This window comes from Salvelinus fontinalis, unplaced genomic scaffold, assembly GCF_029448725.1.
Source record: "Salvelinus fontinalis isolate EN_2023a unplaced genomic scaffold, ASM2944872v1 scaffold_0044, whole genome shotgun sequence".
NCBI classification, from domain to species: Eukaryota; Metazoa; Chordata; class Actinopteri; order Salmoniformes; family Salmonidae; genus Salvelinus; species Salvelinus fontinalis.
Genome location: NW_026600253.1, coordinates 186,891 through 204,748, shown reverse-complemented (window position 1 = coordinate 204,748; position 17,858 = coordinate 186,891). Strand labels below are relative to the sequence as shown.

General features: G+C 45.1%; 1 protein-coding gene across 2 annotated transcripts; it reads left to right on the top strand.

Moving 5' to 3' along the window:
- The first annotated feature begins 3,920 nt into the window (after positions 1–3,920).
- On the top strand, positions 3,921–16,530 carry LOC129842505 (tyrosine-protein phosphatase non-receptor type 2-like). 2 transcript variants are annotated; one of them, XM_055911075.1, is made up of 10 exons: positions 3,921–4,094; positions 6,398–6,488; positions 6,625–6,725; positions 7,589–7,687; positions 12,709–12,846; positions 12,929–13,138; positions 13,791–13,952; positions 14,336–14,394; positions 14,608–15,012; positions 16,021–16,530. In XM_055911075.1, the coding sequence occupies exons 1-10, from the start codon at positions 4,038–4,040 to the stop codon at positions 16,208–16,210; spliced, it is 1,512 nt and encodes a 503-aa protein (XP_055767050.1). In that variant the 5' UTR covers positions 3,921–4,037; the 3' UTR covers positions 16,211–16,530. The 2 variants fall into 2 exon arrangements, with proteins under 2 accessions (XP_055767050.1, XP_055767051.1); XM_055911076.1 differs by lacking the exon at positions 14,336–14,394 and having other exon boundaries at positions 13,791–14,029; positions 14,993–15,009; positions 15,984–16,530.
- The last annotated feature ends 1,328 nt before the right edge of the window (positions 16,531–17,858 follow it).

Genomic DNA, 17,858 nt, shown 5'->3' with positions numbered 1-17,858 from the left:
TCTCTCCAATCAGATGGATCAACACCCTCCCTATCTTTGTGTAGTCTCTCCAATCAGATGGATCAACACCCTCCCTATCTTTGTGTAGTCTCTCCAATCAGATGGATCAACACCCTCCCTATCTTTCTGTAGTCTCTCCAATCAGATGGATCAACACCCTCCTTATCTTTGTGTAGTCTCTCCAATCAGATGGATCATCACCCTCCCTATCTTTCTGTAGTCTCTCCAATCAGATGGATCAACACCCTCCCTATCTTTGTGTAGTCTCTCCAATCAGATGGATCAACACCCTCCCTATCTTTCTGTAGTCTCTCCAATCAGATGGATCAACACCCTCCCTATCTTTGTGTAGTCTCTCCAATCAGATGGATCATCACCCTCCCTATCTTTCTGTAGTCTCTCCAATCAGATGGATCATCACCCTCCCTATCTTTCTGTAGTCTCTCCAATCAGATGGATCATCACCCTCCCTATCTTTGTGTAGTCTCTCCAATCAGATGGATCATCACCCTCCCGATCTTTCTGTAGTCTCTCCAATCAGATGGATCATCACCCTCCCTATCTTTCTGTAGTCTCTCCAATCAGATGGATCATCACCCTCCCTATCTTTGTGTAGTCTCTCCAATCAGATGGATCATCACCCTCCCTATCTTTCTGTAGTCTCTCCAATCAGATGGATCATCACCCTCCCTATCTTTCTGTAGTCTCTCCAATCAGATGGATCATCACCCTCCCTATCTTTGTGTAGTCTCTCCAATCAGATGGATCATCACCCTCCCTATCTTTCTGTAGTCTCTCCAATCAGATGGATCATCACCCTCCCTATCTTTGTGTAGTCTCTCCAATCAGATGGATCATCACCCTCCCTATCTTTCTGTAGTCTCTCCAATCAGATGGATCATCACCCTCCCTATCTTTCTGTAGTCTCTCCAATCAGATGGATCATCACCCTCCCTATCTTTCTGTAGTCTCTCCAATCAGATGGATCAACACCCTCCCTATCTTTGTGTAGTCTCTCCAATCAGATGGATCATCACCCTCCCTATCTTTCCGTAGTCTCTCCAATCAGATGGATCATCACCCTCCCTATCTTTCTGTAGTCTCTCCAATCAGATGGATCATCACCCTCCCTATCTTTGTGTAGTCTCTCCAATCAGATGGATCATCACCCTCCCTATCTTTCTGTAGTCTCTCCAATCAGATGGATCATCACCCTCCCTATCTTTCCGTAGTCTCTCCAACAGAGTAGCCATGGTGGATTTACAGGAATGGCTACCGTTGGACTAAACTCCCTTCCATACAGTCCCATCTCCTTTGCCTGGGTATTACCCACCTACCCAAAGCTCGTGTTCTGTCTTCGCTCATGTTCCCAAGCATGCCTGTAAAATCCCTTTCGCAGGATGAGATACCCCATATCCCTGTAATCTGACCCAATAATGAATTGCCAGCTGCTGTCTCCTAATCTGCAATGGCATTTCCCCCCCTATCTCCACCTGTGCAGCCACTGGGGACGTACGAAACACCCCACTACATAGTATTCCTCTCTTCCATAAGGCCTCGTCATCTGCAAATAACCATCTCCCAATATCCGTCTGTACCTGAGAGTAAACATCATTGATCGTGACTGAGAACAACAGAGGACTAATCACGCTGCCCTGGGGTGTACCGGACTTCCCCACCCTCACCTGGATAGACCTTCCAAACAGGAAATCCTTTATCCAGTTGTATGTTCTTCCTCCTACCCCTAAGCTTGATTAACAAACCCCTCCTTCCACATCAAAAAAATACAGCTACAACAGTCTTCTTGTTCACCTGAGCCTTCCTGACCTCTGCTTCTAAGCAGAGCACTGGGTCCATTGTTCCCCTCCCCTTCCTGAATCCACTCTGATGTGGCGATACTAACCCCCTGCTCTCCAGGAAGTAAGTTAGCCTTTCCGTTATCATACGCTCCATAATCTTACATACATGTGATGTTAAGGCTATTGGCCGATAGCTTGTTGGCCTCGTTGGGTCCTTCCCTGGCTTCCAAATTGGTACCACTACTGCCTCCTTCCAACTGCCTGGTAGTTTCCCCTCCTCCCACACTCTGTTGTTCAACACCAATACCTTATCCAGAGCCTCATCACTAAGATGGGCCAACATAACATAGCACACCTCATCTTTCCCAGGTGAAGTTAACCCAGCCTTACCTATTGCCCTTTTCACCTCTGTCTGGCTGTCTACTGTGTCCCGCCCTTCAATGACGCATTCAACGCATCATTTACTCCCTCCTATCCAGCACTCCAGGATGCTCCTCCTCTCTTGTTCTCTCTCTCCCCCTCCTCTGACAAATTTGCCGAGCTATACACTTAGACAAACACTTTGGCCATCATCTCTGCCTTCTCCTCGCCTGTTACTGCCACATCCTCCCCACTCGTCAACACTGGATAATCCCACTCCCTTCTGACCCCACTCATCCTCTTAATAATCCCCCACACTTCTCCCACAGGTGTCGCCCTTCCAATGGTGTCACAGAACCGATGCCAACATTACCTCTTTGCCTGACGGATAGTTCTCCTCATCAGGGATGAGTGGCTACTCTCCTCATCACTTCTTCCGTGGCCTCCTACTGCTCTTTAACGCATGCTTTTCAACCGTTCGCTGCCCGCACCCGCCCGCCCGACTAGCATCACCACCCTGGACGGTTCCGACCTAGAATATGTGGACAACTATAAATACCAAGGTGTCTGGTTAGACTGTAAACTCTCCTTCCAGACTCATATTAAACATCTCCAAACCAAAATCAAATCTAGAGTCGGGTTTCTATTTCGCAACAAAGCCTCCTTATCTCACGCCGCCAAACTTACCCTAGTAAAACTGACTATCCTACCGATCCTCGACTTTGGCGATGTCATCTACAAAATATCTTCCAATACTCTACTCAGCAAACTGGATGCAGTCTATCACAGTGCCATCCGTTTTGTTACCAAATCACCTTATACCACCCACCACTGCGACCTGTATGCTCTAGTCGGCTGGCCCTCGCTACATATTCGTCGCCAGACCCACTGGCTCCAGGTCATCTATAAGTTTATGCTAGGTAAAGCTCCGCCTTATCTCAGTTCACTGGTCACGATAACAACACCCACCCGTAGCACACGTTCCAGCAGGTATATCTCACTGAGCATCCCCAAATCCAACACCTCATTTTGCCGCCTTTCCTTCCAGTTCTCTGCTGCCAGTGACTGGAACGAATTGCAAAAATCGCTGAAGTTGGAGACTTTTATTTCCCTCACCAACTTTAAACATCAGCTATCTGAGCAGCTAACCGATCGCTGCAGCTGTACATAGTCCATCTATAAATAGCCCACTCAATCTACCTACCTCATCCCCATACTGTTTTTATTTACTTTTCTGCTCTTTTGCACACCAGTATCTTTACTTGCACATCATCATCTGCTCATTTATCACTCCAGTGTTAATCTGCTAAATTGTAATTATTCGCTCCTATGGACTATTTTTTGCCTTACCACCTCGTGTCTTTTGCACACACTGTATATAGACTTTCTTTTGTTTCTACTTTGTCATTGACTTGTTGATTATGTTATTGGCTTGTTTATTGTTTATTCCATGTGTAACTCTGTGTTATTGTTTGTGTCGAACTGCTTTGCTTTATCTTGGCCAGGTCGCAGTTGTAAATGAGAACATGTTCTCAACCAGCCTACCTGGTTAAATAAAGGTGAAATAAAAACTAAATAAAAAAGGGTCTGGGGTTTCCCAACCTCCGTCCTGGGTGTACGTTATGGCTGATTAAAATAACCAACTCATAATCAAGCTTTGATTATTTGAATCAGCTGTGTCGCGTTAGAGCAACAACCAAAACCGGCACCCAGGACCGAGTTTGGGAACCCCTGGCGTAGATGACGTAGATACCCCCCCACACACAGTTGGCTGACTCTCCGCCGTAGATGGCTGTCAGTTGGGGCTAGCCAGCTAACTCACCTTTGACAACGATAACATTCAGACTATTTTCGCAAGACAGAAATAGCAATACCAAAATGGATCAACAGTTTGAGGAAATAGATTCGTCTGGGCAGTGGCAAAACCTTTATAATGTAAGTTGGGCATTCAATGTGTTATTTTTAGTTGCTAACCTAGCAAACGTTAGCTATGTTGCTAACTAAATAGGCTAGCTATCTGCCGGTTACCAGCTAGCAATTATGCACATTATCCATCATACTAGCTAGCCCAAACTATGTAATTTTAACGGTATATTGAATGGATAATACTAGTCAAATTGGTGTTCATCCTGAAAGATAAACTAAGCTTTACAGGAAAAGACTCAGACTTCCGGAAAACGTGCATCAACATTAGCTGGCTAGCCTGTTTCTGAGAAGTCGCAAAGACTTCCTGAAATAATATGTGCGCATGTGTTGCCAATGTCATGTCTAGGAAACTGGGCAGATTACAGTGAAGTGGATGTCTAGAACAAGTTAACAACCTATATAACTAGCTTCTCGGCCACAAGGAACACACAGTCCTGTTTTCTAATTCTAGTTATTATGAGAGTGTTATAGGTCATGTTTGATTTATTTTTCATGCATTTATATGCACGCTAGTAGTCCATGAGACAGGGGGGCAGTCGGCTCACTTGGGTCAACGATTCTGTTGAAGGTTTATATCCCTAGAGTTGAAACATGTGTGATAGCAGTGTAGCAACGGTAGCTTTCTGTCTGTTATCACAGTTTGTTTTATCCCGTTAATTTTTTCAATAGGGATTTTACTATGACAAACAATGTCAGTAGACAACAAGGTATTGCTCACTTATAACCTTTTAATCATATATATAATTGGAAAGCTTAGATTCACAGTTATCCATCAGACATATTTTCAGAATGTTCCGGTCAACAGACCTCTAGTGTACATATCAGAATGACTTGTATAAATGGCTTTAAAAAAGGAAACCCTATCTGACAAGTGGTTCTGAAAGGTCATGAAATTACCTTTCCAATTTCATATATAATGTAACCAACTTTGAAAGCACCAACAACAACTATTGTTTATAAATCGCCCATAAAGGTGCCATTGTAATGGGGCAGCTATGTTTTTGAAATGTGACTTTGGTTATAGAATCACCAAGTTGCTCACACACACAGCTAGAACAGGTGTTTAAAGGGATTTGTATTTACAGGGCCGTCACAGAATTCACACACAGCTAGAACAGGTGTTTAAAGGGATTTGTATTTACAGGGCCGTCACAGAATTCACACACAGCTAGAACAGGTGTTTAAAGGGATTTGTATTTACAGGGCCGTCACAGAATTCACACACAGCTAGAACAGGTGTTTAAAGGGATTTGTATTTACAGGGCCGTCACAGAATTCACACCATTAACCCCACAGAAGCCTTTTCCCAATATGGCCGCTCAACAACTCTATGGAGTCTTATTGGACAATTTCACAGGACATGCATGAAATATAATTGTACTATGCCCATAAATGTTCATAGTGATGTAGAATTAACAACCACATGAGCCAGATATATATAAATATGTTGAATTATTCACATAATTGTTAGAATGTAGCCCGAAATCTTTCTGAATCGCTGATTTCTGATGTTCTGATCAATAATGGCAACATTTAATTTTCAAACATGTGAAATGGATATGTACATGTGAAGAGTCATGGATGTGAGTTGATTACAACGGTGTCCCAGTAGCTGGTTTCATTATGAGGACTATAATCCGAATGGCTGCATTCCATTACAATGTAGTCAAATCCAGTGTTGGGTCTGTTGAGGCCAATTATATTACTTTTAGTATTATAGTAGCAGGGTTATAGAGGTTCTAGGCTAGGGATAGGACACAGGGTTATAGACAGATATAGTAGATGGGCTAGGGACAGGATATATGTTATAGTAGATGGTCTAGGCTAGGGACAGGATATATGTTATTGACAGGGTTATAGTAGAGTGTCTAGGCTAGGGACAGGATATATGGTTATAGACAGGGTTATAGTAGAGGGTCTGGGCTAGGGACAGGATATATGGTTGTAGACAGTTATAGTAGAGGGTCTAGGCTAGGGACAGGATATATGTTATAGACAGGGTTATAGTAGAGGGTCTAGGGACAGGATATATGTTATAGACAGGGTTATAGTAGATGGTCTGGGGACAGGATATATGTTATAGACAGGGTTATAGTAGAGGGTCTGGGGACAGGATATATGTTATAGACAGGGTTATAGTAGAGGGTCTAGGGACAGGATATATGTTATAGACAGGGTTATAGTAGAGTGTCTAGGGACAGGATATATGTTATAGACAGTTATAGTAGAGGTTTACCCAGAAGCAAGCTGACCTGATTTCAATGACAATCAAATTCAGTCACTGGCTGGTATTTGTTCTCATTCTTTCTCAGGAAATCCGAAACCAAGCCAGCGACTATTCATATAAGATGGCAAAACTTCCAGAGAATCAGAATCGAAACCGATATAGAGATGTCAGCCCCTGTAAGTATTTTTGTCTGTGCAACTATCATTCATGAAGTACCCTAAACTAGTCATCAATGTGATGAATGTTTACACCTTGACAATTCACAATAGTTTTAATTTACACATTTTAAATATCTTTTGTCTCTGGTTTCAGATGATCACAGTCGCGTTAAACTTGAAAAATCTGAAAATGACTACATCAATGCAAGTTTAGTCATTGTGGAGGAAGCTCAAAGATCCTATATTCTGTCTCAGGTCAGTACATACAAGTAGTTTAGTCATGGTGGAGGAAGCTCAAAGATCCTATATTTTGTCTCAGGTCAGTACATACAAGTAGTTTAGTCATGGTGGAGGAAGCTCAAAGATCCTATATTCTGTCTCAGGTCAGTACATACAAGTAGTTTAGTCATGGTGGAGGAAGCCCAAAGATCCTATATTCTGTCTCAGGTCAGTACATACAAGTAGTTTAGTCATGGCGGAGGAAGCCCAAAGATCCTATATTCTGTCTCAGGTGAGTACATACAAGTAGTTTAGTCATGGTGGACGAAGCCCAAAAATCCTATATTTTGTCTCAGGTCAGTACATACAAGTAGTTTAGTCATGGTGGAGGAAGCTCAAAGATCCTATATTCTGTCTCAGGTCAGTACATACAAGTAGTTTAGTCATGGTGGAGGAAGCCCAAAGATCCTATATTCTGTCTCAGGTCAGTACATACAAGTAGTTTAGTCATGGCGGAGGAAGCCCAAAGATCCTATATTCTGTCTCAGGTGAGTACATACAAGTAGTTTAGTCATGGTGGACGAAGCCCAAAAATCCTATATTCTGTCTCAGGTCAGTACATACAAGTAGTTTAGTCATGGCTTGAGGAAGCTCAAAGATCCTATATTCTGTCTCAGGTCAGTACATACAATTAGTTTAGTCATGGTGGAGGAAGCCCAAAGATCCTATATTCTGTCTCAGGTCAGTACATACAAGTAGCTCAGACGTTTCCATTCATGATGTACTGATCACTGAAATGAGGTTTTCACTAAACATGTACTAAGACTTGTGGATCTACATTTTGAGGGTTGGTCTGTGTTTCAGTTGGTGATGAGGCAGTGTTGTGTTTTCTCCCAAAGGGCCCCCTGAAGAACACCTGCGGCCACTTCTGGTTGATGGTCTGGGAGCAGAACTCCAAAGCTGTTATAATGCTGAACAGAATCGTAGAGAAGGGATCTGTAAGTAGCCTACATGTTATAATGCTGAACAGAATCCTAGAGAAGGAATCTGTAAGTAGCCTACATACATGTTATAATGCGGAACAGAATCCTAGAGAAGGGATCTGTAAGTAGCCTACATGTTATAATGCAGAACAGAATCATAGAGAAGGGATCTGTAAGTAGCCTACATACATGTTATAATGCTGAACAGAATCCTAGAGAAGGGATCTGTAAGCCTACATGTTATAATGCTGAACAGAATCCTAGAGAAGGGGTCTGTAAGTAGCCTACATGTTATAATGCTGAACAGAATCCTAGAGAAGGGATCTGTAAGTAGCCTACATACATGTTATAATGCGGAACAGAATCCTAGAGAAGGGATCTGTAAGTAGCCTACATACATGTTATAATGCTGAACAGAATCCTAGAGAAGGGATCTGTAAGTAGCCTACATGTTATAATGCTGAACAGAATCCTAGAGAAGGGATCTGTAAGTAGCCTACATACATGTTATAATGCGGAACAGAATCCTAGAGAAGGGATCTGTAAGTAGCCTACATGTTATAGTGCGGAACAGAATCCTAGAGAAGGCATCTGTAAGCCTACATGTTATAATGCTGAACAGAATCCTAGAGAAGGGATCTGTAAGTAGCCTACATGTTATAATGCTGAACAGAATCCTAGAGAAGGGATCTGTAAGTAGCCTACATACATGTTATAATGCGGAACAGAATCCTAGAGAAGGGATCTGTAAGTAGCCTACATACATGTTATAATGCAGAACAGAATCCTAGAGAAGGGATCTGTAAGTAGCCTACATGTTATAATGCTGAACAGAATCCTAGAGAAGGGATCTGTAAGTAGCCTACATGTTATAATGCGGAACAGAATCCTAGAGAAGGCATCTGTAAGTCTACATGTTATAATGCGGAACAGAATCCAAGAGAAGGAAATTGTAAGTAGCCTACATAATGTTATAATGCTGAACAGAATCCTAGAGAAGGAATCTGTAAGTAGCCTACATACATGTTATAATGCAGAACAGAATCCTAGAGAAGGGATCTGTAAGTAGCCTACATGTTATAATGCTGAACAGAATCCTAGAGAAGGGATCTGTAAGTAGCCTACATGTTATAATGCTGAACAGAATCCTAGAGAAGGGATCTGTAAGTAGCCTACATGTTATAATGCTGAACAGAATCCTAGAGAAGGGATCTGTAAGTAGCCTACATGTTATAATGCTGAACAGAATCCTAGAGAAGGGATCTGTAAGTAGCCTACATGTTATAATGCAGAACAGAATCCCAGAGAAGGGATCTGTAAGTAGCCTACATGTTATAATGCGGAACAGAATCCTAGAGAAGGGATCTGTAAGTAGCCTACATGTTATAATGCTGAACAGAATCCCAGAGAAGGGATCTGTAAGTAGCCTACATGTTATAATGCTGAACAGAATCATAGAGAAGGGATCTGTAAGTAGCCTACATACATGTTATAATGCGGAACAGAATCCTAGAGAAGGGATCTGTAAGTAGCCTACATGTTATAGTGCGGAACAGAATCCTAGAGAAGGCATCTGTAAGCCTACATGTTATAATGCTGAACAGAATCCTAGAGAAGGGATCTGTAAGTAGCCTACATGTTATAATGCTGAACAGAATCCTAGAGAAGGGATCTGTAAGTAGCCTACATACATGTTATAATGCGGAACAGAATCCTAGAGAAGGGATCTGTAAGTAGCCTACATACATGTTATAATGCAGAACAGAATCCTAGAGAAGGGATCTGTAAGTAGCCTACATGTTATAATGCTGAACAGAATCCTAGAGAAGGGATCTGTAAGTAGCCTACATGTTATAATGCGGAACAGAATCCTAGAGAAGGCATCTGTAAGTCTACATGTTATAATGCGGAACAGAATCCAAGAGAAGGAAATTGTAAGTAGCCTACATAATGTTATAATGCTGAACAGAATCCTAGAGAAGGAATCTGTAAGTAGCCTACATACATGTTATAATGCAGAACAGAATCCTAGAGAAGGGATCTGTAAGTAGCCTACATGTTATAATGCTGAACAGAATCCTAGAGAAGGGATCTGTAAGTAGCCTACATGTTATAATGCTGAACAGAATCCTAGAGAAGGGATCTGTAAGTAGCCTACATGTTATAATGCTGAACAGAATCCTAGAGAAGGGATCTGTAAGTAGCCTACATGTTATAATGCTGAACAGAATCCTAGAGAAGGGATCTGTAAGTAGCCTACATGTTATAATGCAGAACAGAATCCCAGAGAAGGGATCTGTAAGTAGCCTACATGTTATAATGCGGAACAGAATCCTAGAGAAGGGATCTGTAAGTAGCCTACATGTTATAATGCTGAACAGAATCCCAGAGAAGGGATCTGTAAGTAGCCTACATGTTATAATGCTGAACAGAATCATAGAGAAGGGATCTGTAAGCCTACATGTTATAATGCTGAACAGAATCATAGAGAAGGGATCTGTAAGTAGCCTACATGTTATAATGCTGAACAGAATCATAGAGAAGGGATCTGTAAGTAGCCTAAATGTTATAATGCTGAACAGAATCATAGAGAAGGGATCTGTAAGTAGCCTACATGTTATAATGCTGAACAGAATCCTAGAGAATGGATCTGTAAGTAGCCTACATGTTATAATGCTGAGCAGAATCATAGAGAAGGGATCTGTAAGTAGCCTACATGTTATAATGCTGAACAGAATCCTAGAGAAGGGATCTGTAAGTAGCCTACATGTTATAATGCTGAACAGAATCCTAGAGAAGGGATCTGTAAGTAGCCTACATACATGTTATAATGCGGAACAGAATCCTAGAAAAGGGATCTGTAAGTAGCCTACATACATGTTATAATGCAGAACAGAATCCTAGAGAAGGGATCTGTAAGTAGCCTACATGTTATAATGCTGAACAGAATCCTAGAGAAGGGATCTGTAAGTAGCCTACATGTTATAATGCTGAACAGAATCCTAGAGAAGGGATCTGTAAGTAGCCTACATGTTATAATGCTGAACAGAATCCTAGAGAAGGGATCTGTAAGTAGCCTACATGTTATAATGCTGAACAGAATCCTAGAGAAGGGATCTGTAAGTAGCCTACATGTTATAATGCAGAACAGAATCCCAGAGAAGGGATCTGTAAGTAGCCTACATGTTATAATGCGGAACAGAATCCTAGAGAAGGGATCTGTAAGTAGCCTACATGTTATAATGCTGAACAGAATCCCAGAGAAGGGATCTGTAAGTAGCCTACATGTTATAATGCTGAACAGAATCATAGAGAAGGGATCTGTAAGCCTACATGTTATAATGCTGAACAGAATCATAGAGAAGGGATCTGTAAGTAGCCTACATGTTATAATGCTGAACAGAATCATAGAGAAGGGATCTGTAAGTAGCCTAAATGTTATAATGCTGAACAGAATCATAGAGAAGGGATCTGTAAGTAGCCTACATGTTATAATGCTGAACAGAATCCTAGAGAATGGATCTGTAAGTAGCCTACATGTTATAATGCTGAGCAGAATCATAGAGAATGGATCTGTAAGTAGCCTACATGTTATAATGCTGAACAGAATCCTAGAGAAGGGATCTGTAAGTAGCCTACATGTTATAATGCTGAACAGAATCCTAGAGAAGGGATCTGTAAGTAGCCTACATACATGTTATAATGCGGAACAGAATCCTAGAGAAGGGATCTGTAAGCCTACATGTTATAATGCTGAACAGAATCCTAGAGAAGGGATCTGTAAGTAGCCTACATGTTATAATGCTGAACAGAATCCTAGAGAAGGGATCTGTAAGTAGCCTACATACATGTTATAATGCTGAACAGAATCGTAGAGAAGGGGTCTGTAAGTAGCCTACATGTTATAATGCTGAACAGAATCCTAGAGAAGGGATCTGTAAGTAGCCTACATGTTATAATGCTGAACAGAATCCCAGAGAAGGGATCTGTAAGTAGCGTACATGTTATAATGCTGAACAGAATCCTAGAGAAGGGGTTGGCATCCCTCTCTGACAGACAAGCCTGTGCTTTAGGTTTCCACCACACTCTAGGCCACTACACCAAGTGTGGACCAACACACCGCGGTTCATTGTATCTCTGTCCAGGGTACTGTGATCATCATGCACAGATAGACCAGGGAGCTGCAGTAGCTAGTTAGCCATCCCATCAGGTGTTCAGGTTGGGCTAATCACTAATGTATTGTCCCCCTGAGAGACAGACTGACTGACTGATGTATTGTCCCCCCCCAACAGGAGAAGTGTCCTCAGTACTACAGCTGAGGGACAGACTGACTGATGTATTGTCCCACTGGGGGACAGACTGACTGATGTATTGTCCCCCCCAACAGGAGAAGTGTCCTCAGTACTACAGCTGAGGGACAGACTGACTGATATATTGTCCCCCCCCAACAGGAGAAGTGTCCTCAGTACTACAGCTGAGGAACAGACTGACTGATGTATTGTCCCCCCCCCCCCCCCAACAGGAGAAGTGTCCTCAGTACTACAGCTGAGGGACAGACTGACTGATGTATTGTCCCCCTGAGAGACAGACTGACTGATGTATTGTCCCCCTGAGGGACAGACTGACTGATGTATTGTCCCCCCCCCAACAGGAGAAGTGTCCTCAGTACTACAGCTGAGGGACAGACTGACTGATGTATTGTCCCCCTGAGAGACAGACTGACTGATGTATTGTCCCCCTGAGAGACAGACTGACTGATGTATTGTCCCCCCCCAACAGGAGAAGTGTGCTCAGTACTACAGCTGAGGGACAGACTGACTGATGTATTGTCCCCCCCCAACAGGAGAAGTGTGCTCAGTACTACAGCTGAGGGACAGACTGACTGATGTATTGTCCCCCCCCAACAGGAGAAGTGTGCTCAGTACTACAGCTGAGGGACAGACTGACTGATGTATTGTCCCCCCCCAACAGGAGAAGTGTGCTCAGTACTACAGCTGAGGGACAGACTGACTGATGTATTGTCCCCCCCCCAACAGGAGAAGTGTGCTCAGTACTGGCCTACAGCTGAGGGACACCAGCTGTCTTACACTGACACGGGGTTCGTTGTGACGCTCGTGAAGGAAGAGGACAAGTCCTACTACATCGTACGAGTGTTGGAGCTGAGGAACACAGAGGTGAGCTCTGCTTCTCCACGGACTCTGTGTCATGAGGAAGTTAACACAGTCACTGTAATAAAATCACATGCCTTTTGTCCAGACAGGAGGAACCAGAGAGATATACCACTTTCACTACACCACCTGGCCTGACTTTGGCGTCCCAGAATCCCCGGCCTCTTTCCTCAACTTCCTGGTCAAGGTGCGGGAGTCTGGCTCATTGGGGACGGAGCACGGGCCCTCCGTGGTCCACTGCAGCGCTGGGATTGGACGCTCGGGGACCTTCTCATTGGTTGACACGTGTCTCATCCTGGTAACATCAATACTTCCTGTTTTTACATTGAAATTGAATGCCCTACTCCTGTTCAGGGGCTGTACTTGGACATTCAGCTTGTTCCCGCTACAGACACAGGAGATTCTGTCTCAGACAAGGCTTCACTACTTGGTGTTTCACATCAGCTCCTGGTCAAACTGTATTTTATTTTATTTTATTTTTATTTCACCTTTATTTAACCAGGTAGGCCAGTTGAGAACAAGTTCTCATTTACAACTGCGACCTGGCCAAGATAAAGCAAAGCAGTGCGACACAAACAACAACACGGAGTTACACATAAACAAACGTACAGTCAAATAACACAATAGAAAAGTCTATATACAGTGTGTGCAAATGTAGTAAGAGTAGGGAGGTAAGGCAATAAATAGGCCATAAAGGTGAAATAATTACAATTTAGCAATTAACACTGGAGTGATAGATGTGCAGAAGATGATGATGTGCAAGTAGAGATACTCTGGTGCAAAGGAGCAAAAAATAAATAACAATATGGGGATGAGGTAGTTGGGTGGGCTATTTACAGATGGGCTATGTCTCCAGTCTAAATTCACTGTTCAGCATTATGTAGAACAGCCAGTCTTCACTTGTCCCTGATGTTGAAGGTCAAGTCATTCTCTCTCTCTCTCCCGTCCAGATGGACAAGAGGAAGGACCCGTCGTCAGTGGACATCCAGAGGGTTCTGCTGGACATGAGGGAGTACCGGATGGGTCTGATCCAGACTCCTGACCAGCTACGTTTCTCCTACAGGGCTGTCCTGGAGGGAGCCAAGAGCATCATGGGGGACTGCTCTGTACAGGTAACACCGCTAACACTAGCCACACACCTAGCTAGCTGGAGGGAGCCAAGAGCATCATGGGTGACTGCTCTGCACAGGTAACACCGCTAACCCTAACCACACACCTAGCTAGCTGGAGGGAGCCAAGAGCATCATGGGGGACTGCTCTGCACAGGTAACACCGCTAACACTAACCACACACCTAGCTAGCTGGAGGGAGCCAAGAGCATCATGGGGGACTGCTCTGTACAGGTAACACAGCTAACACTAACCACACACCTAGCTAGCTAGAGGGATCCAAGAGCATCATGGGAGACTGCTCTATCTGTCTGTCTGAGCTGTTCGTCATTAACTACTGTCCTGTCTTAGAAGCTGTTGGTCATTAAGTACTGGTCTGTCTACAGAGCCAGTGGAGCGAGCTGTCCAGAGAGGACAGAGCGACAGTGTGTGAATCACCGCCCGCCCCCACTCTACCCCCACCACGGCCTTTAGACACCCCCACTCTACCCCCGCCACGGCCTTTAGACGCCCACGCCCCCCCTCTACCCCCACCACGGCCTTTAGACACCCCCACTCTACCCCCACCACAGCCTTTAGACACCCCCCCTCTACCCCCACCACGGCCGTTAGACACCCCCACTCTACCCCCACCACGGCCTTTAGACACCCCCACTCTACCCCCGCCACGGCCTTTAGACGCCCCCACCCCCCCTCTACCCCCGCCACAGCCTTTAGACGCCCCCACCCCCACTCTACCCCCGCCACGGCCTTTAGACGCCCCCACCCCCACTCTACCCCCGCCACGGCCTTTAGACGCCCCCACTCTACCCCCACCACGGCCTTTAGACACCCCCACCCCCACTCTACCCCCGCCACGGCCTTTAGACGCCCCCACTCTACCCCCGCCACGGCCTTTAGACACCCCCCCCCCCCCGTCCCCCAGTCGTCCCTCAGAAAAGCCCCGCGGCCAGCCACTGCCCTGTGTGGAGCCTGAGGCTGTGGCGTTGTCCAGAGAGGACCGGACGTCAGGAGACAGGACAGATCCAGACAGCTCAGAGAAGGACCTGGCGGAGGTGCCATGGTCAGTAAACCTCGAGGTGTCTTCCCCTCTCCTGCTTCTTTCTACTGTCTGCTTAACTCCTCCTGCTGAAGCTGTGGGCCTTTAGTGCCGGGCAGACTGTTTAGATGGCTTTCAATTAGGACCCCTTCCAGACATGTTTAGATGGCTTTCAATTAGGACCCTTCCAGACATGTTTAGATGGCTTTCAATTAGGATCCTTCCAGACATGTTTAGATGGCTTTCAATTAGGACCCTTCCAGACATGTTTAGATGGCTTTCAATTAGGACCCTTCCAGACATGTTTAGATGGCTTTCAATTAGGACCCTTCCAGACATGTTTAGATGGCTTTCAATTAGGACCCTTCCAGACATGTTTAGATGGCTTTCAATTAGGACCCTTCCAGACATGTTTAGATGGCTTTCAATTAGGACCCTTCCAGACATGTTTAGATGGCTTTCAATTAGGACCCTTCCAGACATGTTTAGATGGCTTTCAATTAGGACCCTTCCAGACATGTTTAGATGGCTTTCAATTAGGATCCTTCCAGACATGTTTAGATGGCTTTCAATTAGGACCCTTCCAGACATGTTTAGATGGCTTTCAATTAGGACCCTTCCAGACATGTTTAGATGGCTTTCAATTAGGACCCTTCCAGACATGTTTAGATGGCTTTCAATTAGGACCCTTCCAGACATGTTTAGATGGCTTTCAATTAGGACCCTTCCAGACATGTTTAGATGGCTTTCAATTAGGACCCTTCCAGACATGTTTAGATGGCTTTCAATTAGGACCCCTTCCAGACATGTTTAGATGGCTTTCAATTAGGACCCTTCCAGACATGTTTAGATGGCATTCAATTAGGACCCCTTCCAGACTCACATGTTTAGATGGCTTTCAATTAGGACCCTTCCAGACATGTTTAGATGGCATTCAATTAGGACCCCTTCCAGACTCACATGTTTAGATGGCTTTCAATTAGGACTTCTCTAACCATGTAATGAAACCCTCATGTTATTATCTGATTCCAGTCTGAGGAAGAGACGCAGGGAGGAGCGTATCGCCAGCACGACCCAGAAGCTTCACCTGATGAAACAGAGACTGACGGACACAGAGAGGCAGAGAGAGCGCTGGCTGTACTGGAGGCCTATCCTGCTCAACATGGGGGCTGGAGCTGCCGTGGCCTTGGGGCTAGTGGTGGTTTGGCTCTTCTCCCAGTGATACCCCCTCCCTCTGTCTGAACTGCCGTGGCGTTGGGGCTAGTGGTGGTTTTGGCTCTTCTCCCAGTGATACCCCCTCCCTCTGTCTGAACTGCCGTGGCCTTGGGGCTAGTGGTGGTTTGGCTCTTCTCCCAGTGATACCCCCTCCCTCTCTTCTTTGTTGCACCAGTACCTGGGACACGGTACCCCTCTCTCTCTCTGTAAGGTACATTCTCATGGTCTGTTTGTGCATAACAGGGGTATTTATTTCTACAGGTCAAAACCAAGGTTGGGGTCAATTCCATTTTGATTCCTGTCAATTCAGGAAGTACACCAATTCTCTTCAAGCTTTATTTCAATGATTTAATTTTTTTTAAATTTTGTTCTACTTTCTGAATTGAAATGGTATTGAAATGGTGTTGAGCTCAACCCTGGTGGAAAAGGTCAGAGCACTAGATCAAACCGTCCCGTGTTTATATTTTGGTTCTTGTTAAAGATCTTCATGGTAGCATCTTCTCTCAGGCTGTTGGTGCTCCAGTTAGCAGCCCCTGGTGAATATTCTGTCTGACCCCCCCCCCCTATGCAGCCGCTCCTGGTGAATATTCTGTCTGACCCCCCCCCCCCCCCCCCCCATGCAGCAGCTCCTGGTGAATATACTGTCTGACCCCCCCCCCCCCCCCCCCATGCAGCAGCTCCTGGTGAATATACTGTCTGAACCCCCCCCCCCTCCCCCCCCCCCCCAATGCAGCAGCACCTGGTGAATATACTGTCTGACCCCCCCCCCCCCATGCAGCAGCTCCTGGTGAATATACTGTCTGAACCCCCCCCCCCCCCCCCCCATGCAGCAGCGCCTGGTGAATATACTGTCTGAACCCCCCCCCCCCCCCCCCCCCATGCAGCAGCACCTGGTGAATATACTGTCTGACCCCCCCCCCCCCCCCCCCCCCCCCCATGCAGCAGCAACAGACATCATGTCCAAAAGGCTTAGTACAAAACAACAAAATCATCTTGACCTTTTTCCTTTTCTTTCATTCTTTTTTTATTTCATTTTAAAAGGTCAGATTGTTTCTTTGATTTGATTGATGTACATATTTCACATGAAGCAATTCAAAGGCTGTGTTTCACCTTTTTTTTTGTTGGTCCTCTCATAGAGCTCACGGTGCAACAGGAACACATAGGTCAGAGGTCAACAGTAGAGCTGTTCTCTAACCAACAACAGACTCGGTTCCTCATAATGCTGATGGTGCTTTGACGTGTTCCAGACCAGACACGGTTCCTCCGTTGTGTCAGCAGGGCCCGGACCGGGCAGAGTTTGGTCTCAGCAGGGCCCGGACCGGGCAGAGTTTGGTCTGAACGGTTCTTCCGTTGTGTCAGCAGGGCCCGGACCGGGCAGAGTTTGGTCTGAACGGTTCTTCCGTTGTGTCAGCAGGGCCCGGACCGGGCAGAGTTTGGTCTGAACGGTTCTTCCGTTGTGTCAGCAGGGCCCGGACCGGGCAGAGTTTGGTCTGAACTATTTGGGTCACGTGCTCTCTATATGGTTCAACATGAATGAATTCATTCACTTTTCTTTAAAATATGAAACCGAACAAAAGGTGAGATGTTGTGGACCGGATCCATACAGCGGGTTCCACGTGGTCCGTTAGTCTGGTCTCTACCTACCGACCCACTGG